Below are 25,836 nucleotides of genomic sequence, written 5' to 3' on the forward strand. Positions count from 1 at the left end.
GAAGTCTGTAATCAGTACTGACATGTGATATTGTCATTCAAACGTAGCTAGGTTACCTAGCAGACACAAACCTAACATTGTAGGTACTTTCTTGCCTTTTCCTACCTAGTCCATACATCTGTACAGCAGTCTTCACATATATTTCCAGGATTGCTACAGGCACATGTCAAGCCAACTCACTTGTGTGATATGTGTGTAACAATGTAAAATCTATTAGCTACAGCCTATGCCTACATTCCACCAACCCATATATGTGGTACTGAATTATTTTAAAGATGTTTATTGTTACTAGCTATGGGGCAGATTAAAGTAAAGTGGCGCTGCAAACAGTGCAGGGACAATTTTCTTCCTCCCCTTAGAATCTCCCTACCGCCACAATGTGTGCGCTATATTTTGAAGACTGCACACCATGGGGTGGGGTAGGGGGGAATAGTATATAAGGTATTTGACGCAATTGATGTACTGTTCAGGGTCAAAGCTAACATTTTGGCCCTTACCCTGAACAGTACTTAGCGTCGCAATGGTACCAATGGTGTGCCCCCTTTAAACAGCTCCTTTGAGCAGGTGTTAAAAGTAGTAGCAATAGATGGCATATTTGTGTTTGTTAGATTCCATTACACCATTTTGGCTCCCCCCTACCAGCTGTACACCCCACTTGCGTACTTAATGCCTGTCGCAGGCATTTTGTGGCACAAGGTGTCACAAAGTGGCACAATGCCTTACTTGCGCCGCTATGAGTTTCTGTTGCTTAGCTATTTGCATAGTTGAGCCATATTAGCGCAAGATGTTTGACACTAATGTTGAACAAGAATGCACTAGGCCCTCTTAAAGCAGGGCCTATGTTCCAAAGTTGTTTACAACCTTTGTGGTGTTGTCATGATCTCTGAGATATGAACAAGTTACAATTGGTATGTGATGGTGTAAAAGAGTACACTAGGTACATTCTGAGTTTACATTATTTTATTGAATTATTTACATGGTGATACAGTACAGTACAGCTGTAAGTGAAAAGGTTTTGCACAATAAGTTGTCTTCTGCATACTCCAGGAGCAGTGTTTTGTTGTTCTCCCTCCTCCAGTTGTACGCCATTATTGTCATCCTCCTCATTGGGGACATCTGCTTGTTCATCCCAGGGGACATGTGTGCATAGACAAATGTTGTGCAAAATGGCACACAAGGATAATTTTGCAGACAAGGGGTGGTGCATATCACTGTCCTCCTCCTGTAAGATGTAGGCACCTGAACCTTGATTTAAGGAGGCCAAATGTCCGCTCCACAACATTTCTGGTCCTTATGTGGACTTCATTGTAGGCACGCTCTACATCCATTGTAGGATTTCCAAAAGGAGTCATGACCCATGGCTAGATGCCGTAACCTTGGTTAGCTGCAAAGGAATGGGAGAACATGTATCAGTCATGCACATTAGTTAATTGCTAGGTGCCGTGGCCTATTTTTGTTTTTAGTCGTGTATCAGACTTACATCTGGTATTGTGTGAGTTCCTGTTTGGATGGATGGTTGCATTGGTCTGTGGTGGTGCACTTTCCGATCATGGGTCGTGCCAATTGTATTTAGAAGTTTTGTCTGAAAATTCACCCATGCCAAATATGTGCAGTGTTCTCTACATTTGAGCCAGTGGCCCAAAGGTACAAGGCCTTTGCACCTTCTTGCACCACATTAGCCTCATTTTTGTAAACACTGTTGTGGGCTAACTAGGCAAATAATTACAGTGCCATGTTTACAAATTGCCACTACTCATGCAGTGCAACACTTAGTGAACCTTTGCAACACATTATGCCAGAGCAAAGCATCATGTATGCAGGTGATGTGTTCCCCCCATTGGGCAAAAGCAACAAGGCCGCCCGCCAGCCCAGGGCAAATCTACCTTCCCACGAGGACGCCGGCTCCGAATGGAGCCGGCGTAGTGGGAAGGTGCGACGGGTGCAGTTGCACCCGTCGCGTATTTCAGTGTCTGCTTTGCAGACACTGAAATACTTTGCGGGGCCCTCTTACAGGGGCCCCTGCAGTGCCCATGCCATTGGCATGGGCACTGCAGGGGCCCCCATGGGCCCTGCGGCACCCCCTACCGCCATCCTGTTCCTGGCGGGAGACCCGCCAGGAACAGGATGGCGGTAGGGGGTGTCAGAATCCCCATGGCAGCGGAGCGCGCTCCGCCGCCATGGAGGATTCCCCGAGTAGCGGAAAGTCGGCGGGAGACCGCCGACTTTCCGTTTCTGACCGCGGCTGAACCGCCGCGGTCAGAATGCTCGAGGGAGCACCGCCAGCCTGTTGGCGGTGCTCCCGTGGTCGGTGACCCTGGCGGTCACTGGCCGCCAGGGTCAGAATGACCCCCATTGTGCAGAGTAATATAAGAGGTTCTAATGCGTAATTCTTATCTGGTACTTTTGAGGCTAGCACAGAGAAGGCATAAGTATGGGGAACACCACTGCTTTAAATGTGCCCCTATGTACTATGCAGGATTTGCACCATACATTTGGCAATTATACTAGACAGTCCATTAATGCCATCCATTATGTTGACACTATTCCACATACTCTGCGCCGTGGTGTGCCATATACTGAATACAGCACACACATGTTGGGTGTAGGGGCCACAAACTTGCGCAAGTAACGTAGCACTGCTTTAGATGTTGTCCAACTTTTCTGACATGTGGCCCTTAGTGCCTTCACTTTACACCTGCAGAAGAGTGATGTAGTGGACATGTGTACCTATTTTGTGTGTTGTGTGTTATGGGCCACTTAACAGGTGTAGGACCCTGGGTGTTGCATGTGAATCCCACCCCTTTGCCCTTGAAATACCTCCCTTGCATACATTTTTGTTGTTGGCAATTGCAGGCTGGCATACATATGTGCATGAGTTTCAAATGCCCAGTGTGTGACAGTTATATGGGATGTATTGTGATGTATGCAAGATTTTTCAGACAGCTGTGGGACGGACAGGATAGGGCATGCTGTGCTTTTTAGCACTGCCCTGCATCAGGAGTCCAGCCCTGTTCCAGTTCCATGTATCCTCAATCATATGCATTCCTGGTCTCTACCTGTATATTGTCAGTAGTACATCTGCTGCAGTCCATTGTTGGTACCCTTGTATCATGGTATGAAGATGTGGCATTTACAGGTATGTATGTATGTGTGCTGTGCGGTGTCCATTTCTGCCCATGGTCTTTCATTGATCGTGGGTAATGTTGTATTTCAATGTGTGCTCCACTATGCACTGCACAAGAGAAGTTGTACACAATGATTATATCTATTATATTTTGCTGATATGTAGATGGTGATGGGAACACTCGGGTGGCAATAGATATCAGTGCTGCCTGAGATTTCTACAGCGTAGTAAATGTGGGGCAGTGCCAATATGTGAGTAGTTTGACATTTGAATGGCCAATGCAATTCACATAGCAGAGCAATTGCTTTGTAAGTGTTATGTGTGAAGGATCTGTGTTTTGTTGTGAACCTGTGGATACATGTAGTTGTTTGAATCCAGCTTCTGTATTAATACGGGACATTGCTCTACCTGTCCGTCCAGTATTGTGTCAGTCAGGTGGTGCCATGGACTTGTAGATATATGCGATGTGAGGATGATGTGCATTGCATGCAGTGTAGTTTGGCATGTGGCAAATGTGTTGTGGTCTATCCATCTGTGTGTCCCTGTCCAGGTGTGTTTGGTGTTGTGTTTGTATTGTTTGTACTACAAGTTTGGTGTGTTGTGTGTTATGATTTATATGGTATCTTACTTAGGTAGGCTATTGTCATATTGTCCATCCTGGAATTGGTTTATAGTGGAGTGCCTGCAGCTGTGAGCATCATGGACGCTTCCGGGATATTTTGCAAGCATGTTTGTGATAATTCCACGGTGTTCCACGATGCCTGTACGTTGATGGAGTGGATATGTTTGCGGTTCCTGTAGAGGTGTTTATTTGCTGCAGGAGGGACAGTTTAGACATGGGTACAATTCAATGTACCCAGCACATGCAGGAAGCCTGTAATTTGGTAGAAATCTTGCTTGATCTCCTGCTGCAGTTCCTGGGTGTTGGGGAACCAAATGTGGTGGAGTGTGAGTCTGATGATGGCATCTAGGGCCTTCGTAAGGAAGGCAGAGAAGGATGGTTGGGCAATTCCACCCACTTGTGCCGCAGTCGTCTGGAATTAACCTGATGCCAGCAAGTAGAGGACAGCCAGGAGTTTGGTCATGGGTGGAATTGCTGTGTGACTCTGCAATCTTGTTGTGATGTCTGGTGTAATGTGGTGGAGCAGGCATACAATGGACTCCTGCATCAGACGGTAGAGACTAATCACCTCTTCTTCCCTGAGGGCCAGGATGCTTGCACTCTGGTGAAAGCTCCTCTCCCGCATTCAACGCCGCATTTGTTGCTACTGTGGTGGTGTTTGCAGTTGCTGTGGTGGTGCTGTCATCTTCTATGGGTGCCAAGCTGTAGGAGTAACAGTTCCCTGGTGCCCAGTTGCTTTTCAATGCTCCTTCCGGGTGTTTCCCTTATGTAGTAGGGTGTGGGCCTCATTTTAATGCCTGGTCTGACCAAGCAGTAAATTTTGAAATTTTTGGGACCCGGCACTTTACCTGTGTCATTTTTCCATCATGTTCTAAATTTGGCACTAGTTGCCTAGCATAATATTTTAGGAGGGAACGCCTACCTTGCATATCAATGTCGTTAAACGACGCAAGGTGCGGTGGTGCTCCCAAAAATGACGATAAGTCGAAAATCTTTACGCTAGACTGCTCTAGCATCAAAATATAAATATGCCGTTAAGAAGAACTGCTTTTGCGTAAAAAAATGGTGCAAAGGCAGCGCTAACTTTTCTTAAATCTGGGCCATAGTATGCCTAATAAGCTCCTTCTTCATACCAACACATAACAGAGCCTTTAAGTCACCATATCACCATTGTGCACTATTCACTGTATTATTCTTTCATGAGTCCAATTGTTTGTTGATGAACCCTATAAGCTGATCGCAGTGCTGTTTAATAAATGTTTTAAAATGTGTTGGGTCCCTTCCTAACAAGAAAGCTGTAAAGAAAATGTATAAATGTCCCCTGAGAATTCAATGATTTTTCACATTTTCTGTGTACAACATATTGGGGCCTAATTACACCTTTTATGCCTGCCATGAATTGACAAAGGTATTTCTGAGAGGCATTAATGCATCACTACTGCGTATCGGAGAAACCCACAGTAAGAAATCTCACTTAAGAATGTAAGTTAGGCTTTACCTGGAGGGTATGTGTTGAAAGTGGTTGGAGTTGGAGTTATTTGGAGGAAATTGCATCCTCCCTACATAGATTACAGCTTCTACTTAGCATTTCACACGATAGACACACTCCTTCACCACTTCCCAGGGGCAACTACGCTACCGGAAGTAAAGATAGAAATGTATATACACCCTAAACCTTTTCAGATCACGCACGATCTCCATTGACCTGTATTTCTCGGAAACCAGAAAAGTTCCCCAACCATGGAGACTGTGAGATGTCATAATCCAATATGAATAGCATAAACAGCTATCCACTCAGCTATTACCCTGGCCACAAATGATCATAGGGAGGTTATCTGAAACAATAATTAGAGGTGACTTGATAGCTAAAACAGCCAACGAAAATAAGATACCCAGGTGCAAAAGGACAGGGGTAGTGCACACACATTCAAGAAATTAGATAGGAATCATAAATGTACCGGAGCACCTAGAGACTGGCAGTTGCTAGCTGCAGCTCGGGCTCAGTTACATCTGTGTGGAATACGGGTTAATCCATCTCAGATACATGTATTACTTAGATGCCAGCAAAGCTGGAAGAATCCTAGCACAAAAGCTATGGCCAAATTTTAACCTAGAAGGGGTTGTTCACCTGATAGATAAAATGGGTCAGAAAATATTAGGAGACTGTATAGCAGCAGAGTTCAGGAAATTCTAAAAATCTATTTACACAGCACAAGATTTACCACACTCAATAATCACCCTTTTCTCCTCCAAGCCAAATTAACTAAACTATCATGCCTCTAGGCAGAAAAGTTAGACTGGCCCATCATGAAGGAAGAGGTCATATCAGTTATTGCTAGACTAACAAAACCTAACAAAGCCCCAGGTCTGGATGGTTACTTTCTGTACTTATATAAAGAAGTTTTAAAGTATGACTCATATCCTGTCCTGATCTGTTTAACCCCATTGCAAGTAGAGTTATCCTGGCTCCCTCCATGCTCAAAGCAGCCATAGTAGTCATATAAAAGCCTGGTAAGGACACCTCTCACTGTGGCTCCTACAGGCCTACGTACCTTATCAATGTAGATGCTAAGTTGTTCGCACGCATTTTAGCAGCCAGACTCAACCAGTACATGTAGGGGCTAATCGATCCAGACCATTCATGTTTTTTTTCCTGAGAGAAGATGCTCACACCAAATTAAAAGGATTCTAGATCCCCTTGATAAGGTCCTCAGATCTACAACTAAAGCCTTACTGCTAGTTAATAATGTTGAAACAGCATTCACAAGAGTACAATGGCCATACCTCATGCCAACTCTCAAAAAGTTCAGGTTCGAGAACAGATATCAGCAGTGGGTACAGAGAAGGTACTCCTTCCTGGAAGGTGAAATCAAAATAAACAGTGTTTTTTATGATTTATTCCTCATTCAAAGGGGGACTCCTGGCCATTGTCTCTTTTCTTCTCTTCTGTATGCCCTAAACATGGAGCGACTAGCACAAAGAGTTAGTGCACATGCTCCAATCAAAGATAACTCATTCCCATGGGAGTCACGCTAGATAGGAATGTACATTAATGATGTGATTCCCTCCTTGATGGATCCCAATCACTCTATCCAAGCTGGAATTAAAGAGATGTGCAGCTTTGGAGAAGTTTCAGAGATCAAATCAAACTTGCAAAAGTTCCAGATACTAAGCCTTTTGCTTCCTGCAAACAGCAAGAGAGCGTGTGTTCTCTCTTCCTAATCTTTTGGGCTTCTAAAGAAATTGCATACTTGGGGATTCAGTGCCACTATACCATCCAGTGTGAGCTATGTGCTATACAAATAAACATAATATATAATAATATTACTAGCTGGCAATCTGTCAGACAAGCTAAAGGTAAACTACCACTGCTTCATTTGACAGATCAGTGGGGCTCTGCGGATGTCAGAAAAATATACGTTTTCTTGACTATTCAGAGTCGCAGACCTCAAGATGACAGCTGTAACAAGGATATTGTTCATGTTTCAAGCACTTCCACTGCAACCTCCTCCGAATACATTACAAATGCTGCAATTGGAGATAAATACCTTTATGTGTGAAGGTTGGTTAAGAAGCCTCTTGTGCCACTCACACCTTCATATTGACATCCTTAGAGGCAAAATATTGACATGAAGCTCAACTTAGGCCTGTAGTGGAATGGTGTAGAGAACTAATGGAAAAGTATTGGTGTTTTATGGACCAACAAATTGGTGGGATCCATATCTGGAGGAGTCCATGGCTGTGCAGAGGCCACAGCCCATGGAACCTTTATTCCTCTCTGTTCACTACGGCCACTATGCCAGTGTAGGACTTGGTGGGAGAGAAATGCATTTCACAATGTACCCCACGACTCTTATGCCAATACTAAATAACCTGGAGTTCACCCTAGCACTTACGGGAGAACACTTACAAGCATGGTAACAGGGGGTCTCCAAATTCATAGGTTACAGGGTGATCCCTTTTGGGCAACTCAGAAAAGACTGGGACCCTCCGGAGACAGAGGGCGTGCTCTATACACCAATTAGGCATTTGCTATCTAACAGGGCGATACAGGGTGATAGAACCAGTGGTCAGCAGATCACTAAAGACATTTGAGAGATGAGTGCATGGCAAAAATAATTATAAACACATACTTTCAGAGCTATCTTCCCTTCTGCAATGGTTCATTCCACAAGTTAACTCATTGTGACAGATTAGATGTTAGAAAGAATTGTTCCTCACTCTCTCTAATAAGGAGTGGGAGGATATATATTAACGGTCCGCTTCTTGGCTGGTAGAGGAATGACGAACAAAACCACACATTGGTATTGCACCTTACCTGTTTACAAAAATAGTTTCCCCAAAGATCTTTCTCTACTGGATTAAGACTTTTGCAGTAGTGTGTCTTCCTTTTCCTAGATACCTCTCCTTGGAATTTACAGAATGCTCCTCCCCCCGTTGGAAAGATTTCCACATTCTAGTAAGGTTGGGTGGCCTGGGGTAAACAGTCCGCCATCAGTATGTTCAATTCATTCAAGTTGTTCCAGTTCTTTTTCTACCAGTGGGCACAAGTGGAGTGGTACCCTTCTATGTCTGAGGGCTATGGGTCTGATCATCTTGTCGATATGGAGCTTTATTTTCAGACCTTTCAGACATCCCAGGCTTCAGAACAGTTGCAAGAATTCCTCGTGGATGCTTGTTGCAAGTGATTTGTGCACTTGCTGGACAAAGAAAACCAAGCCTAAGTCTTCCTCTGTGTTGCATCCAAGGGGGGTACCTGTGTCTCCCTTGGTGACATGAAATCTAGATTGCGTTGTCTGTTCCTCACTTTCTACCTTCACATCCATCACTCCTTTCAGGGGTAATGGTGCTGTCCCCACATATGTGTAGATTCTGGCTTTGGTGGGTGCCAATTTCAGTCATGGGTTGAGTTTGCAGAATTGGGTAGAGTCCATAATATTCACTGATGTGCCTTTGTCAATGAAGGTGGTGATTTGGGCTCCACCAATGTGCATCTTGCACAACGGCGAGGGTCTCCTTCGGTGACTCTCCCTCCCCGCAAAGGACACTGTCAATACTTTGTCTTTGTCATCATACTCAGGGAGACCTACAGATTCAGTCTGCCATACTGAGTTCCTCTCTTTATCATTGTTAAGGGAGTTCTGGCGGAGGGTAGGACATCCTCGCCCCCGTATCCTGTGCTTGAGTTTGACCTGCCACCACAACACACTTTTGCAAAGCGGTTCATGTGGCCACACTTTGAATATGACTTCCCTTGTCCCAGGCTCACATTGGGCATGCGGTGCATCAGTCCCTAGTTCCAACACCCTTTGTCATGTTCCTTGGTAGCGGTAGAACCGCTTGACCGGGTGGGGCATTGGTGGATGTCATTGACTTGTTCCTCTTTGACTTTGACCATTCGGGTTGTGGTCAGTGGGTCTGCGTCTCTTGCTCGTGCAACCTCCATGTCCTCAGTCTTGCTGTCCGACAGTTCATGGGATCATTCTAATATCAGGATATTCTCTAGTCATATGCCAGGCTGATGAAGTGTGAGTTTCCATAATGTGAATGACTGTCAGCCCTGGCCCAGTAGGGCCCTAATTTAATCTAGTTCATTGATGTCAGTGCATGTGCTCACTAGCTTGCATAGGCACACTTAAAAGACATCTACAGACTTGTCTTCTGTTTGACAGCCCAGGCGCAGTTTGAACCTCTCATAATCGGGGTTGAGTTGGGGGACAGAATGCCAGTTGAATGGTATTACGGCAGCATCAAAATCGTTGTCTCCACTTGTGTTCGAAGATGCTCAAACAGGTCGTACAACTCGTGCTGGAGGCACCCTATGTGGGGCGACCATAGTTGGATCAACTAGTTGGCTACATGGTGGCAGCGCTGTGACGGATGCATGTGTTTACCTCTGGGGAGCAGGTGACGCTGCATCTTGCTGCTAGGCTGACATTTCCATACCTTATAGTGTTAAGTTATGTGTCCGTTCTTGTATGTACTTATTGTGTTTTCTAATCAGCCCAGGCCAGGACAATGCCACACCAGTAGCGTCTTGGACTATTCATGGAGATGTAGGAGCCACCTCACAGCACACTCTCTCACTAGTGTTAGCTTGAGTTCAGATGGCACCCTCAGCTTCCTACTTCCCCTTCATTGGTCTGAATGGCAAGCAGCATGTGTCAAAACTGTTCCTAGTGTTCAGCGCTGTATGCTAACTTCACCACACCTCAATCCAGCAATGCAGGCAACAATCTGGGTCACACAGGAGATGCTGGGAGAGGCTTGACTCACTCTGACACAATAAAGTACCTCTTTAATTCTTGCAGCCTCTGGGCCTTACAGCAAGCCACGTGTGTCCTCTGCTGACTTCAGATGCAGACGTGGTGTGGCTTCTTGCGGTGTGGCTTCTTGCTGCCAGGTGATGCTGCGGTGCATCAGCAGGGCCGCAGTAGCCTCCTCAACTTCACAGGCTGTAGCAACTGTGCAGGCGCCACAGAATCAGGAGCGACTCGGGAGCACACATAGCAACTTCGGTCCTGAGCCCCACCATGCTTTACACAGCTGTGGGTGGCATGCCATATTTTTCTGGCAGGAGGCGAATGTCGTGGTGGGGATCTTTTCACTGGGTCATGGTATCAGCTTGGTGCATCGCACAATGCTCAGGCCAGCAGACAATGCAACATCAGTATCTCCTGCACGTAAGGAGTAGACTAACCTCATCACCAGTGTAAGGTCAGGTGGCCTAGGGGAAAGAGGCCACTACAGGTATGTCTCGCAGTGTGGCAATTACTAGACGCAGACAGAGACAGCTGGGCATCACCGAGTGACCAGCAATGATCACTCAGCATTTATTTATACCTTCGGGCCGTGCTCGGTCCTCCAGTTGTGTAGGTGCTATGAATGATAGTAGGGGAAGGGTGGCACTGAACAATCCAGCGGACATCACCAGTCAATAACTCATAATAAAATTGTTCAATTTAAACTGAAACAGGCTGACTCTAACATTATTCATGATAGGCAGTGGTGTACTAGTGAAACAAATGGCATCTCTTGCTCAGGACTTTTATTTACATATGGTGATCTTGTGTAGCATTTTCAACTAAAGTTAAGTGGTTGTGGTGGGTGAGTAAGAGTTAGGTGTACAGTCTATAAGTGTAGGACTACACATGTTTGCCTCCAGGTTGTAGTCTCTATAGCGCTGCATTTGTTTTATTATTTAAAATGACAATAATGAAAATTGATCCACAAAGTATGCTTTACAATCTGTGGTTTGACTTGGAATTTGGTAATGCCCACAAAAATAAATAATCATTGGTGTCCCCAAATTCATTTCTGACAGCTTTCCACCATAAAAATGATAATAGATGTATTCCTCCCAAGGGTGAAAATAACTTCCCTGCCAGCATGGGAAGGCCAACAGATCAGCCCTGGATCTGGTGGGAGGTATGTGAAGGGCTTTCTCCAGTGGGAAAATGTTTTTCCTGGGAAGAAAAAAGGTGTATTTGGTCCCTGATTTCTATGCTCTGTATAACTCATCACATCAGAAACAGGAGCCTGCAGCCATTGCCTCATGGCATTTGGAGTAGTATGCATGGGAACCTGCACCTGGCACAGCTTTCTAGGCATACTACTGAAAATGTTTGTGAATACAGTGTATACCAAAAAGCGAATAAGCAAAATCAGTAGGAGGTCTAAATCTCATTGGTGAATCGAGTCTATTGAGTCTGCTTATTGCCCCATTGGGAAATTGTGGATTCTGCATTTTCCTGCACTTAATGAGAAACATTGTGAAAAAATCAACCAGTGATCAACAGTATACTATTGCGCAGGGCATTTATGCAAACGAGTCATAGGCTAGAGAAATGGATGTCGGTTAATGACCATTTTTGTGGATTGCATTATATTTTTCAGGTATTTTGATTGCTTTTGATGTCACTGTGGTAGGAGCATCAAGGATGGTGATTGCAAGACTCTTCACCAGTGACGAGTGAGTATTCACAGTATAATAAAAAAAAGCTGCTTATATTGATTAATTTTCTGAATATAGATCACATTTACTGGAAATGGGTTAATCTATGTAACGTTATGACCTGCAAGGCTTTTCTCCTCTTTATGGATTCAAGGAATCCAATGAACGTGTCATGGACATCTATATAAATCGTATATTTTCTGAAACCGTCATGGTTCAACATGACTTTTCTAGTGGATGGTTGTCATGGCAGAAATATCGAAAGGATCTCTTTTATTCATAGGGATTTTCTCAAAGGAAAATCTCATTTTCTACAATACTGTGAAATTTGGGGATGTGGGCGGGTCCATTGGTTTCCTTGTTTAAAATCAGACTTGCACCTCCTCTTAGAAGATATAACTTTCTGGGGTGGGCAGAGACTTGCAGGGGCAATTGCAGGTGCTGGGTGTTGGGACTCTGCGCTCCCAATAATTTGAGTCATGTGGATGATAATTTGAAAGAGCAATTACCATCCACATATCTTTTAACACAATGCCTGGACCTTCTGAGAGTTTAAGTCAGGAAGCCGGGCAGTTTTCACCCCTGTACGTGCTGCAAGGGAGTGGGTGAATTTATCTGACTAAAGGCTGGTGTGTGGTGCCAGCCCTGCCCTGCAATGCTTGGGGGTCTGACGTGACCACTCACTGATGATTTGAAGGAGAGTCATATTTTAAAGCAGTCCCAAGGCATGTAGGGCATCAGTCCTGTACTCCCAGGGCTGATCGTAAATGATGAAGCTGCTGGGCATCCGACCTTACATTGCAGAGTCATGAAACTCACAATTCATGGTTCTGTGACGTTGGGTCACATGGATCTGAAGCATACTGTAAATAGATACATTGTGTGTGCTTCTCTGTACCTAGTGCATCTGATTACATCATTTTATCCAGAGTCCAGAGCACCTCTGGACTGGTGGAATGCACTGCAGTGCTCACTGCACTGCAGCCAGACCGACTGCTGAAGTACTGCAGCAAGCAGACCCAAGCAAATCACAGGCATTGGTAACCAGGGCCAAGAGAGCACTGATGGTGCTGCAGCAAATCTGAAACAAAGAGGCACATTTATTGAAAAGTGGCACAACTCGGTGCTGCGCCAAAATTGACAGCACCACGCTGCGTTACTTTAGAAACGCAGGGATGCGCCTTATTTAACTGAATACGGCGCACCCCTGCATTTACCCCACAATGCAGCACATACAGAAGTGCCAAAGCGTCATTTTCAAATGATTGTTTATGTGCAGGAAGGGACACCTTCCCTCACATAAACAATCATTTCTGGCATTTTGCTTTTTCTATGCGTGTGGCAGAATGCAGCACGCATACTGTAGAAAAAGCAAAAAACGAGGTGGAATAAGGGGGTGGCGTTAGATTTTGGCACTGCCTCAGGTTTAAGTTAGTTCATAAATCTGAGGCAGTTTCAAAATGCAGAGGGTGTTCCTGTGGCACCCCCACAGCAACACCCATTGCACGCCTCTTCCACGCACAGTGCTGCGTGGCAAGGGGCCGTATTTACAGGGTGGCGTTAAGCCATGATGAGTGATATGAGTGGTTTGCTTCATTTATAATTACTTTAACTGTTTTCACAAACAGTGGGCTAGGAAGCCAATCAGGAATGCCTTCTTTCTTTCAGTCCACTCTTTCAGTCCTCTGGTGGGTGATTTACTCCAACAAATAATCTGTCACTGTGGTGGATCGCATATAAGTGTAAATCAAATTTAATGACGGAAATATCTGCTGCATTTGTGAGCCCAGAGCAGTTTTGTCTACATATAAATTCTACTTGTGTACTCATAACAATGTGATAATTGGGCTTTTCTATTAATTAAAAAATATTACATACTTAAAGTCTCACTTGACATCCACATGTTTCACAAAAGCCTGGCTTTCAGTTGTGAAGTCCTGGGTTCATATTTCAAAGTTGTTCTTCTTTTAAAAAAAAAAGTATTATGGTTTTGCAACATAAGTACAAATGAAAAAGACCCAAAAACAGATATATATTCAGAATGATAAATTGAATGTGCTTAACACTAAGATAAAGAGAAATATAGGTGAGGTCATTAGTCAATGAGGATATATCATACTATTTACACATATATCTGCTACATCACACAAGATGAATGTGTTGGGGAAATGTTCAGTGTCCATAATTTCTTATCCTGTATGATGGGGTCTCATCACAAGAGTTTTGTATGATACTCCCCTTTGGGGCAGGTATTGATAAAAAGGTAATTCCACACGGCACCCCACACATCTCTAGGTCGTGATGTGTGAGGATCAATGCACTATAGGTTTCCATTGTATGACTACAGTAGACCCTGGGGCCAGAAGGTCAAAGAATCAAATTATAAAAACGTTTACCAATTGTGCACCAATTTTTGCAAACAATTCTGATGTTATGAACTGGCCTATATGTTAATAGGTTGGGTCATAAAATCTCAGTAAGATTTGGCATCCTTGGCGTAGTCTCCCCAGTTTTTTTGCCTCTGCTTCCTATGTTGTTGATGTGTGCTGGACTTTGTTTTTGCTGGTTTTTGGTACAGTTTACCACTGCTTACCAGTGCTAAAGTGCAAGTGCTCTCTGTGTAAACTGTATGTGTATTTTGCTTTTCCATGATTGGCATATCTGATTTACTAGAGGTGGCCAGGGCCTGTAAATCAAATGCTACTAGTGGGGCTGCAGCACTGCTTGGCCCACCCACATGAGTAGCCCTGTAAACATGGCACTGCCACTGCAGTGTCTGTGTGTGCAGTTTTAAACTGCCAATTCAACCTGGCAAGTGTACCCACTTACCAGGCCCAAACCTTAGCTTTTTGTACATGTAAGGCACCCCTAAAGTAGGCTCTACCTAGCCCCATGGGCAAGGTGCAGTGTATGTTAATGTTAGGACATGTACTTATGTTTTTAACATGTCCTGACAGTGAAATAATGCAAATTCCATTTTCACTGTTGCAAGGCCTCTCTCTCACAGGTTAACACTGGGACTGCCTTTAAATATCTTTTAAGTGCAGTTTCCCATTGGAAGCCCATAGAAATATGGAGTTGGGGGTCTCTGAACTCACAATTTAAAAATATACCTTTTGGTAAAGTTGGTTTTTAGATTGTCAGTTTGAAAATGCCACTATTTGAAAGTGGGTGTTTTCTTGCTGAAATCATTCTGTGCCTCTGCCTGGTTGTGTATTCTACATCTGGATTAGACTGGCAGTTGGGATGGTGTGAATTCCCTCTAGACAATGACACAAAGGGAGCTGGGGTTTAGCCTGCATATCCTGATGAGTATTCTGGGCTAAAGTGGGGAGGGAGGAGCTGACACTTACACCTGAATGGGCTGTGCCTGTCCTCACACAATGCAGTCTCCAACCCCCTGGTTTGTATCTGGGGCCAGGCCTGGGCAAGGCAGGATCTTGTGAACAACTGAGACTTTCCTTTGAAGGTTGCCTACTTCAAAGGCAGAAAGAAGTGTAAGTAATGAACCCAAAACACTAGACTTTTAGAATACTTATGGATCAAGAGGAACCTGAGCCAAGGAGAAGAGCCGAAGAGCTGGAGGAGGATTACTGCCCCTTTGCTGTGTGTGCTTTGCTGGGTTGGCCTGCAGTTGCTGCTTCTGCCTTAGAGAGGGCAAAGACTGGACTTTGCTGTGTACCCTGCTTGAGAAGATTCTCCAAGGGCTTGGACTGAGCTTGCCCCCTGTCCTGAAGTCTCAGGGCCATCAAAGACGTCTTCTACCAACACCTGGACTCTTGCTGAGACACCTGCCCAGCCAAGTGGTGCCTTATCCAGTCCGTGGGCCTTTGAAAGGAGAAGCTGGTGAAAAACCAGGAAGAACCAAGTGCACCGACTTCTGATGACTCCGGACTGACGCCACTGCTGGACCCCACAACGCTGAGGTCCTCACTAGAGTGCGACAACCCTGCAGGCCCGATGCCGCCACGGCCTTGCTGAAGTCCACAACTCCGTGAGCCCTGAAGTGCCATGTGTCACCAACGTCCATTACTCCTGACTCTGCTGGAAGTGCATGGATCTGACGCTTCGCACCAACGCTGCCTCACCTCCACAGCTCCGCAGCATGGACCCGACGCCTCCCACCGACGCCTCAGCTCCTTCATTCCGCAGCCCTGAAACCGACGCCTCAATGGACCCAGAAATGCCTTGAGTCCCGACTTCGTGCAACAGCTTGTTTCCTCATTTTCACAAGGTTCTGTACCTGGGGGTCCGTCCCACTCCATGACTTGCGCAATTGGTGTCGGATTGTTGGGAAAGACTCCGCCACAATGCCGTAATATGACCAAATCGTAGCACTTGTGTTTCTAAGTGCTGTATTGAGGTTTAATCTTTAAAAAATCATAACTTTGCTTGTGTTTGTTAGATTTTTGTGGTTTTAGTCTTGTTTTTCTCAGATAAATATTGTCTATTTGTCTAATCTGGTGTTGAGTTATTTTTGGGTGTGTTCACTGTGTTGCTGTGTGTTGGTACAAATACTTTGCACATTACCGCTGAGATAAGCCTGACTGTTTGTGCCAAGCTATCATGGGGGTGAGCACGGGTTATCCTAGGTGTGTATCTCCATTACCCTAACTAGAGTGAAGGTCCCTGCTTAAACAGAGTGCAAACCGACTGCCAACCAGAGACCTAATTTCTAACACTCAACATCTGGATTGGGTCACAGTTCAACCTACCTCATCAATGAATGTTCATGAGGTAGGACACAAATTGTGGCTCACTATAATTGTATGCCAGCAGAGGGGAGGTGGCCTGCTGGGGTCGTCAGACCAACAATCTGTGATTATGTTTTAATAAAGTACTTTTTATTTAATGTAGCCTATTGTTTCTTAAAGGAAGCATTTAAGACAGGAAATGTTCTTTTTATAAAAATGCTTTTTTAGTAGTTGACACTCATCTTCTGTACAGCTCCGCAATCCCAAATAAACTTTTCTTTTTCATCCACAAAAGGGTATGGGTCCCAAAGCTGTGACGTAACAAAGGCCCCTGCAGCCCCTGCAGTGTGGGGGGCCTGAGCTCCAGTTGGCCCCCTCAGCACATTACCCGGGTCTGGTAGCTCCTGAGTGAGTTTCATTATGCCACTCTCCCAAAGAGACACCTTCCCCTTTGTAAATAGGTTATCACTTCCTTCGATGAGTTGGTAACCTATCATTGGCTTGTGTCTGGAATTGCACTTTCAAACCATTGATGTATAACATTACAAATTGTAACTTGGAAGGGATGCCCTAAACCCCCTTACAAACTGCAAGGGTGCCTGTATTGTGGTTAGATTAGTTTTTGTGCATGAGGGGATACCGTTTTGCACAAAACATATTTTTAAAGGCTTATTAATAGAAAGCAACACACATGCAAAAAGTAGGTCATTATACTAGCCTCAGGTAGGAGTACTATTATGATGCAATTGCAAGTTTACTTACTTTAGTGGGGGATGCACAGGAGTGCCCTTGTTGCACCCATATTATGCCTCCTCAAAACAGGGTAACGCAAGACAGGTCTATGTCCTGTGTTAGGTTTTTTACAAAGCCAGGCAATCAGGCTTTTCATGTGGCTTTGTAAATACTATAATAGATTTTGCATCGGGCTGCATCAAAAAAGTGATCTAACCCCAGTGCAACAGCTGGGTAAATCTGGGCCCATATATCTATTTTAGAGAGATTAACACATGACTACAGTTACTGTTGCAGGTTTGTGAGAGGAAGGTTCTGACCATCAGGTTCGCCCTGATTTTTCTCTTTTTGACCACATGGATTTTGACATTTAACTGTGAGGGAGCCTCGTAGGCGGGGGCTTGCGCACAGTAAACTCATGGTAAAATTGACTGAGTGTGTTTACCGCCAGTGCCGCCTTGCTCAGGAAAGGCCGCTGTGGCACAGCAAGAGTAGGGGGCCCCAGGTAGGAGACTTCAAACAACAGGAGGCGAGCTCTAAATCAAGCTCTTGGAGATCTTCACAAGATGGAGGGCACACAAAGTCCAGTATTTGCCCTCTTACTCTGGCAGAAGCACCAACTGCAGGATAGCTCCACAAAGCACAGTTACAGGCAGGGCAGCTCTTCTTCCTCAGCTCTTCAGCTCTTCTCCAGGCAGAGGTTGCTCTTGGTTTCCAAGTCTCTTTTGAATGTGAAATCCTGCCTTGCCCAGGCCAGGCCCCAGACACTCACCAGGGGGTTGGAGACTGCATTGTGTGAGGACAGGCACAGCCCTTTCAGGTGTAAGTGACCACTCCTCCCCTCCCTCCTAGCACAAATGGCTCATCAGGAAATGCAGACTACACCCCAGCTCCCTTTGTGTCACTGTCTAGTGTAAGGTGCAACCAGCCTAACTGTCAAACTGACCGAGACAGGGAATCCACAAACAGGCAGAGTCACAGAAATGGTATAAGCAAGAAAATGCTTACTTTCTAAAAGTGGCATTTTCAAACACACAATCTTAAAATCAACTTTACTAAAAGATGTATTTTCAAATTGTGCGCTCAGAGACCCCAAACTCCAGATGTCTATCTGCTCCCAAAGGGAATCTGCACTTTAATCAGATTTAAAGGTAGCCCCCATGTTAACCTATGAGAGGGACAGCCCTTGCAACAGTGAAAAATGAATTTAGCAATATTTCACTGTCAGGACATGTAAAACACATTACTATATGTTCTACTTAACCATACACTGCACCCTGCCCTTGGGGCTACCAAGGGCCTACCTTAGGGGTGTCTGACATGTAAGAAAAGGAAAGGTTTAGGCCTGGCAAGTGGGTACACTTGCCAAGTCGAATGTACAGTTAAAACTGCACACACAGACACTGCAGTGGCAGGTCTGAGACATGATTACAGAGCTGCTTATGTGGGTGGCACAACCAGTGCTGCAGGCCCACTAGTAGCATTTGATTTACAGGCCCTGGGCACCTCTAATGCACTGTACTAGGGACTTACTAATAAATCAAATATGCCAATCATGGATAAACCAATTACATACCCATTTTGTAAAGGAGCACTTGCACTTTAACACTGGTTAGCAGTGGTAAAGTGCCCAGAGTAACAAAAACATAAAAATCAGAGTCCAGCACACATCAACAACCTGGGAAACAGAGGCAAAACATTAAGGGGGTCCATGCCGAGGATGAAAAGTCTAAGTAGAGTCAAACGCTACAATGGGGTTTTGGTTCCCAGTGGTGGTCGCGTGCGGACCCATTACTTGTGAAGGCCACACAACTAAAGACCCACCATCCAACAGGGTTCCACCAGGAAGGATACCTATTTTTCACTATTAGCATATTGTAATCTGGAATGTAGAACAACATTAACTGTTGTTGTATCAGTCAGTCTTTTAAAGTGGTTTACGGTTAAGAACTTTCCTTCATGGTAAAAGTCATCTACCCTGAGAACTCCAGGATGTCAAGCTTTCTCTCTGCTGTGGGTTTATCTGTGACCCCACAGCAGGGATTAGTTAATAGAGACTGGTCCACAGATTACAGTAGTTCAACACTCATATTGGCAGGTAGTCGTCGCCAGGCCCACAACATCCATGCCACCTCATCTACTTGGACCAGGACCTAATGGTTTTAAAGGCTAGTATTGTGTTTAGTGGTCTTGGACTTATATTTTCAGATTCTAATGTCAAAGGAAGTAGTGAGGGTGTGGTACGACAATGCTCATTTTATGCCTGAGCATTCCAGAATTATAACTCCATATCAGGGACTGCAAAAAAACTCTAACACATGCCTATTTCCCTGCCTACACTAGTTGTATTAGCAAGGTACTCAGGGGCATGTTTAAGAGCCCCTAGCTCTATTCTAACGTCACATTAGAGTCATTTTTGTAAGCTAATGTGGCGTTAGAAGGCAAAAAAGCCATGCCATATTTACAAAGTGGTGCAATTAATGTATTGTGCCAATTTGTAACCCTTTGCACTACATTATGCCTGCGCCAGGCATAATGTATGCAAAGGGGCGTTCCCTTGTTAGGGGGCTGAAAAACGGCACAAAGAAATTGAAGAGATTTCTTTGCATAATTTTTAACTGCACTTTAACGCCTGCTCAGAGCAGGTGGTAAAAGGAGGCATACCATTGATTACAATCAGCCTCAATGAGCTTTGCAGGATTAGCGTCAAAATTCTGCAAAGCTCCAGCCTAGCATCAAAAATTCTGACGTCAGTCCCCCTAACTACCACCATGGTGCGCCGTATTTTAAATACAGCGCACACTTGGTGGCGCTAGCGGGCAGCTAAGGGGCACAAGAAAAGTGGTGCTGCACTCTGTGCAGCGCCACTTTTCTTAAATATGCCCCTCGCTGTTTTAAATAGATTTTACTCAAGGATATCTCATGTTAACAAATAGATATAGTAGGTTTGAAAGTATCATTTTGAATAGTGCTATTCTACCAGTAGAAGTGCTACCCATGTGTCTATGTGTGTTGACAATTACTGGACCATAATTATCTCTTAATGATTCCTCAGTATCCCAATGAATCTAACACCAGCGTAGTGTACTGAATCCTCTCTCCACTGTATTGGAAAATGTAGCTTTGGTCTAGCTGTAGCCACAGTTATAATAAATAGGTCCGACGTTCCCCGATTAATCTACTGCCCTCATACTGTGGCGAATATAATGATTTCCCTCAATATCAAGTCAATATTATTTGCTGCTTTCCTGATATACAATGGAATATCGTCTGCATACAAGACAAGATAATCACTACCACTGAAACTAAGGTTCTTGTCTGCGTAGTTTTCGGAGAATATGTGCCACAGGTTTCATCACAACTATCTATGGGTGGAGGTGTATATAAAGAGCACCTATATATGGTGCCTCTGGTGACATTTATGGCTTTGGAGATGCAGGCATGTAGTCTCACATGGCTTTGAGTGCTGTGTAGAATAGTAGTATCCATCAAACTGCACCCTCACTCAGCTAGCATACGTTCTAATGAATGGTCTTCCTACTGCAGAACCAGGAAAAACAAAAGGAAGAAATTTCACTGGCCAAGAAACATATTTTGGTGACTGGACGGGAAGGGGTGGAACAACGGAGTAGAGAGTGATAGAGGGACAGAACAATGGAGCAATGGAACAATGGAGCAATGGACATAGATGCTGTCAGAGCCGGAGGTGGAGCTGCTGCCACGGTGTTGGTGTCGGATTGGTGCCTGGTGCGGTGTGCCGCAGTGCAGCACACCTCCACACTTACACAAGATCTCATAGCCCACAGTCCAGGGTTAGTGGATTGGCAGGACTTCATTGAACAACGAGCGTGCCAAAGTTGTCTTGCTGTTGGTTGCTGGAAGGGGGTCACAGCCTGCTGCCCAGCCTTTTCAGCTACATTTCAGCCACAGCAGCCACAGTGGCAACAGTAGTTTTTTTGATTTCTAGTCTCTCTACTTATATCCTTGTGGCAACAGCTGGAACTGTGCTTTGATTGAGGAGGTGGAAGCAGAGTAAGGAGCTGCCAGAGAATGGTCAGACACTGAAACATCATCAGTGCATGGCCCCAGGCCTCAAGGCTCCCCCAGCCATTTGAACACCTCAAGGGGCAAGGAGCAGTGAGGTGAGGTGAGGTGAAGTGCTGCACAGTAAAGAGGCAAGCAGCAGCACATTGGGTACTGCAGCAAAAGGGGTATAAACTAAGCAGGTGTGCGGAAGCAGCCGCTTTAGAGATTAATGAGGCTTGCACCAAGAGTCTCCGCCGCCTCCCATGCTGCCTTTCATGCTCTTTGGACTTGTGGCGTCCCATCCACCTCACTCAATTCCTTGTTTCATAATGGACCTTGCACCTTCTCAGACACCAGCTCTGAGGGGTGGCCTGACAAGTATTCCCACACTCCAAGCACCACATCTCCTTGCTAAGCAGGCAGCTCTGACATCATAATGTTCTTCTAGCAGACGTGGTGGGCAACTGCCAAAAGGTGAAGTGGAAACAAGCAGAGCTAGATAGTGCATTAATAAAAAAATAAAAAAACAGGGGCGGCCCCTCCATTAGAGTGGAGGAGCATCGCCCCACTGGGAAAAATGCCCCCAGGCACTGACCAGAGATGAAAAATAAAATGGTGATAGAGTTAATTTATCACCATTTTATTCTTCATCCTCTCTCCTGAACCGAGTATCAGGACAAGTGGGGCTACCTAAGTGCCAAAAGCAGGGAGGAGTGTTGGACTGCCTGTGCACTTGTTTAAAGTGCTCATGTCCCTTTTGCTGGCTATCTTGCGACGGCCAGCCAGACATGTGCTAGCACAGGCCTCCAGTGCCCTCGGGAGCACTGAAAGAGGCCACTCCCTCCACTATTGGTGCTGCTTTCATGCTGATTACCAGCATGAAAGCAGCACCAGGATTGGTTAAGGGAGCTGGATGGGGCCTGAGGTGGAGGCTGGAGCGAAGAAGGGAAACTGGAGCGAGGAGGACGTGTCAGTCAGCAACTTCAAAACAAGGTAAGTTATTTTTGATTTTATCCCCTCCTCCTGTCATTTAGCGCGCATGCATGCACCCACTCCCACCGATTTGCTTGCCCCACCACTCTCGTTAGCTGCAAGCCACCCCTGTAATAAAATAGAAAATGGGATAAGCAAGCTTCTACAGAAGAATAGAAGTAGTATCTTGCAGCACTTTGCAGTACCCTTACAGTATTATCCCGTAGCACTAGAGTCGAATACCACCCACTGTTCGCTACTAAGGGCAGCAGTAAAACAACAGAAAGAACAGCAGACATGAGATAAGGGAAGACCAGAACAACGGCCAAACCAACTCTAACCAAACGGAAAACACTCCAGGTAGAGATACTTGTGAATAAACAGAAACAGGGAAAGGGGTTAGAAGCAGAGCCTTTGTCAATGCACTCGCTGCTGCAAATGTATAGAAATCAAATCAGGTCGCACAAAAATCCAGTTTCAGTATGGAGAGGGTCATTTCCTTTTCATTACTGTCCTAACATGCATAGGATAAAACGTGCCTCCCACCACTAATGACTCGGGTTCAAAGTAACCCTATAATCTCGAAAAAAGGTGTAAGCCACAACACATCGAGAGCACGAAAGGAAAGTACGCAGTCACCTAATGGCAGTGATGAGGTCACAGGGGTGCAGCAGCTATACACACAAACCACCTTAATTCCACTCAATCATGGGTCCAGTAATTCTGAGGCAGTATTTCTGTCAGGGAAAAAATCTTGGCGTGGGCAGCCTACACAGAGGAGATGCGCGGCACACAACGGATCAATCAGTAAATATTGTGGAACTCTGCAGGGCTATGTAGGTCTTCGACCTAGGAGATTACCTAGTTAACAGCTCCTGGCAAATCGAAGTGGATGAGCAAAAATGCAAAATGGACCGAAGGGGACGCCATGATGCATGAGAACAGCTAATTCCCACAGGAAGGCTGGCTGAGGAACAGGGACACCATCCAAATATAGATTTGTAAGGAGACAAAGAACCACAGCACATCACAAATGCGTAGAAAGTTCAATTTATTCCTCTGTAGTATGTCAGGAAATTCATCACCCAAGCCCATAGTGTACAACGGGTGTGGTGTTAAACGACCAATGGCAATCACATGTTCGGAGAAAAACAACAGCCGACACGTGTTTCGTCAGAATTTACTTTTTCAAGGCTCCAATATGTGAAAGTACCACGTTGTATTGTGAGGCTCCAGTAGCCAATGGAGATTTGGATGTTGCGTAGCATGAGCTATAAAGAGTATTTGAAGACCATGATAAGCCTTGGTACAAACGCAGCAAGAGTGAGTTCACACTGTGGATGGCGTCGCAACTCCAAATATAGATGTAATGTCAGATGAGAGCCAGGTGAGTCCAGGAAGGGCGAATGGGCTCAATCAGGATCAAGGATGCACAGTTGAATCCTTGAACACTACAACGGCTGTAGTAAAAGACATAGGCAGTACACAACTAGAAGGCACATATATGATCAGGACAGGACAAGTAACCAGTATGGAGACAAGTAGAACGGATACATGGGCAGTTCTACTAAAATGTTTTCAGTCGGCGGTGAATGCTCTCACCTATCAATCAAAAAAGTTAGACCTGCAAGAAGATCTGTTAAATACATTGGCTATATTTCTATCATGGATAAACAGCACATTTGGCGTAATGTGGTAACAAGTGTACAGGAAAGCGCGGAGCTCCAGGGAAACAAACTGTCTGTGTTCACCAATAATTGACAAACTTTCCAACTTACCTGCAGTGCTATCAACTATGGTTACAGAAGCATTTGAAAGAAGCTGGTACTGACATACAACAGCTTACTGACATGCAGAAGGACTCAAATACACACCATGCTTCACAACTGGAGAAGCTAATTAAGAGACCTGTCAACCCAGACACGCATGAGGACATCTACACACTACAGGACCCTAATACACAGCATGATTTACATTTACAACCATTTGCTTAAGGAATTACCTAAACTGACATAAAATCATTAAAGTAAAAAAAGCTGCAATCACCCCAATCCTCGCTATAAAATAACAATTGGAAACTACTTCGGCAAAATAACAAAATGGATTAAGACAATTGGTCGTACAAGCAGAAATTCACTATAATGCAACTCACTGCGAAGTGAATTCGAACTTGAAACTGTTAAATGACAGAATGCAACTTGGAGTTCACTCCTCCACAGGAAACTCTTGACAAGGTCCTGCGAAAGAGACAAAGGAAAGCCAGACATAAGAAACCAAACTATGCTGCAACCAAACAACAAGCAGTAAAGATGTGCACAGTTTTCAGACTAAGTCAGAACATGATAAACTGAAACCAAGTCAAGACTGGACCAGATGAACTGAGGAGCGAGTGCATTCAATGGAAGTACACAAAGAAACACGGTTACCAGCGTACAATTTCAAGAGAAGGAGCGTCATCAGTAAAGACATGCAGCCAGGCAGTGATAATTACGAAGACTGCATGGAATGAACAGTAAAACGATGCTGAAAAACGAGACTGTTGAAGCCGAATGAGGGAGTCAGGAAGATAGATCAGGCTGACCCAAGTATTAAAGAGTGGTGTATCAGAGTTCATAACACCATCAGCTGTTAAAAATAGCAAACATACCCTAAGAACCTGGAAGCCTCTGTTGACATGGGAAAGTCAAACAATGCAGGGCAACTGGGCAACGAAGGAGCGGCAGGGGAATGTATCAGGGAGCTGACGCTTCTACTTCCTGAATATCTGTCAAGGGGCTCACACCGTATCCTAAACCACTGTAACATCTTAAGATTTCTGAAGTTAAGGGGACTATCACAAAGTATTTCGTCAAGCGGTATTGAGTTTCAGCTACTGTAGAAAGATAAGCGACACAGTGGAACTTAAGTGACATGGGCAACAACAAGGATGGTGAGAGAGATCCTGACCGAAGGGAAAACATTCAAGCAATGAGGTATATAGCTAATCAAATATGAGGTACCAGGTTACCCACATATATTGGAAGACCGGGCAGTATCCGAGTGACACCATCAAGCTCCAAAGAGAGGACTGTCTATTCAGTGTTGATCAATGTTGTGGGGAAAACAATTACAGCAAATAAGTTCAAGGCATCAAGGGGCCTCACGAATCCAATGAGGAGGAAAGCATAAATAAACATGATTGGGGATGGCTTGCAGCAGCGCTTCAATTAAAACATGGAATTTGAAATAAGGCGGTGGATCGAACTGTTCAAAACAGCACAGACACACTGCCCCTAGTGTACTCATGGAATATTGGTGGTCAAGAACACAAAGGGGCCTATTTATACTCTATTTGCACTGAATTAGCGTCATTTTTATTTACTCTAATTTGGTGCAAAACTAACTCCATATTTATACTTTGATGCAAGACCATTCTAGCGCCAAATTCATGGAGTTAAAGTCATTTTTTGGAAGTGGAAACCTACCTTGCCTTAATGAGATGCAAGGTAGTCGTTCCTGTGCAAAAAATGACTCAATGGCCTTAATGGTGCACAGGAGAGAGGAGGGGTAAAAAAATGGTGCAAAGAAATTTAGTCTAGAAATTAATAGTTCTAATAGTACAACTGCAAAAATGTCTGGAAACGATCCATCTTGTAATTTCAAGGGATTTAAATATGAACCTACTCCACTGACCACAGCTAGTAGATTGAAGACCAAACGTGGAATGTTCAAC

General features: G+C 44.7%; 1 protein-coding gene across 2 annotated transcripts in view; it reads left to right on the top strand.

The window, feature by feature from the left end:
• The window catches only part of LOC138285875 (multidrug and toxin extrusion protein 2-like), a 724,302-nt gene that overhangs the window by 604,398 nt on the left and 94,068 nt on the right, over positions 1-25,836 (top strand). For both annotated transcript variants that reach the window (XM_069226367.1, XM_069226366.1), the window contains exon 12: positions 11,643-11,718. In XM_069226367.1, the coding sequence (XP_069082468.1) occupies positions 11,643-11,718 (76 nt within the window). The remainder of the gene's footprint in view (positions 1-11,642; positions 11,719-25,836) is intronic.

The sequence above is a fragment of the Pleurodeles waltl genome, chromosome 3_1, assembly GCF_031143425.1.
Source record: "Pleurodeles waltl isolate 20211129_DDA chromosome 3_1, aPleWal1.hap1.20221129, whole genome shotgun sequence".
Classification (NCBI taxonomy): Eukaryota; Metazoa; Chordata; class Amphibia; order Caudata; family Salamandridae; genus Pleurodeles; species Pleurodeles waltl.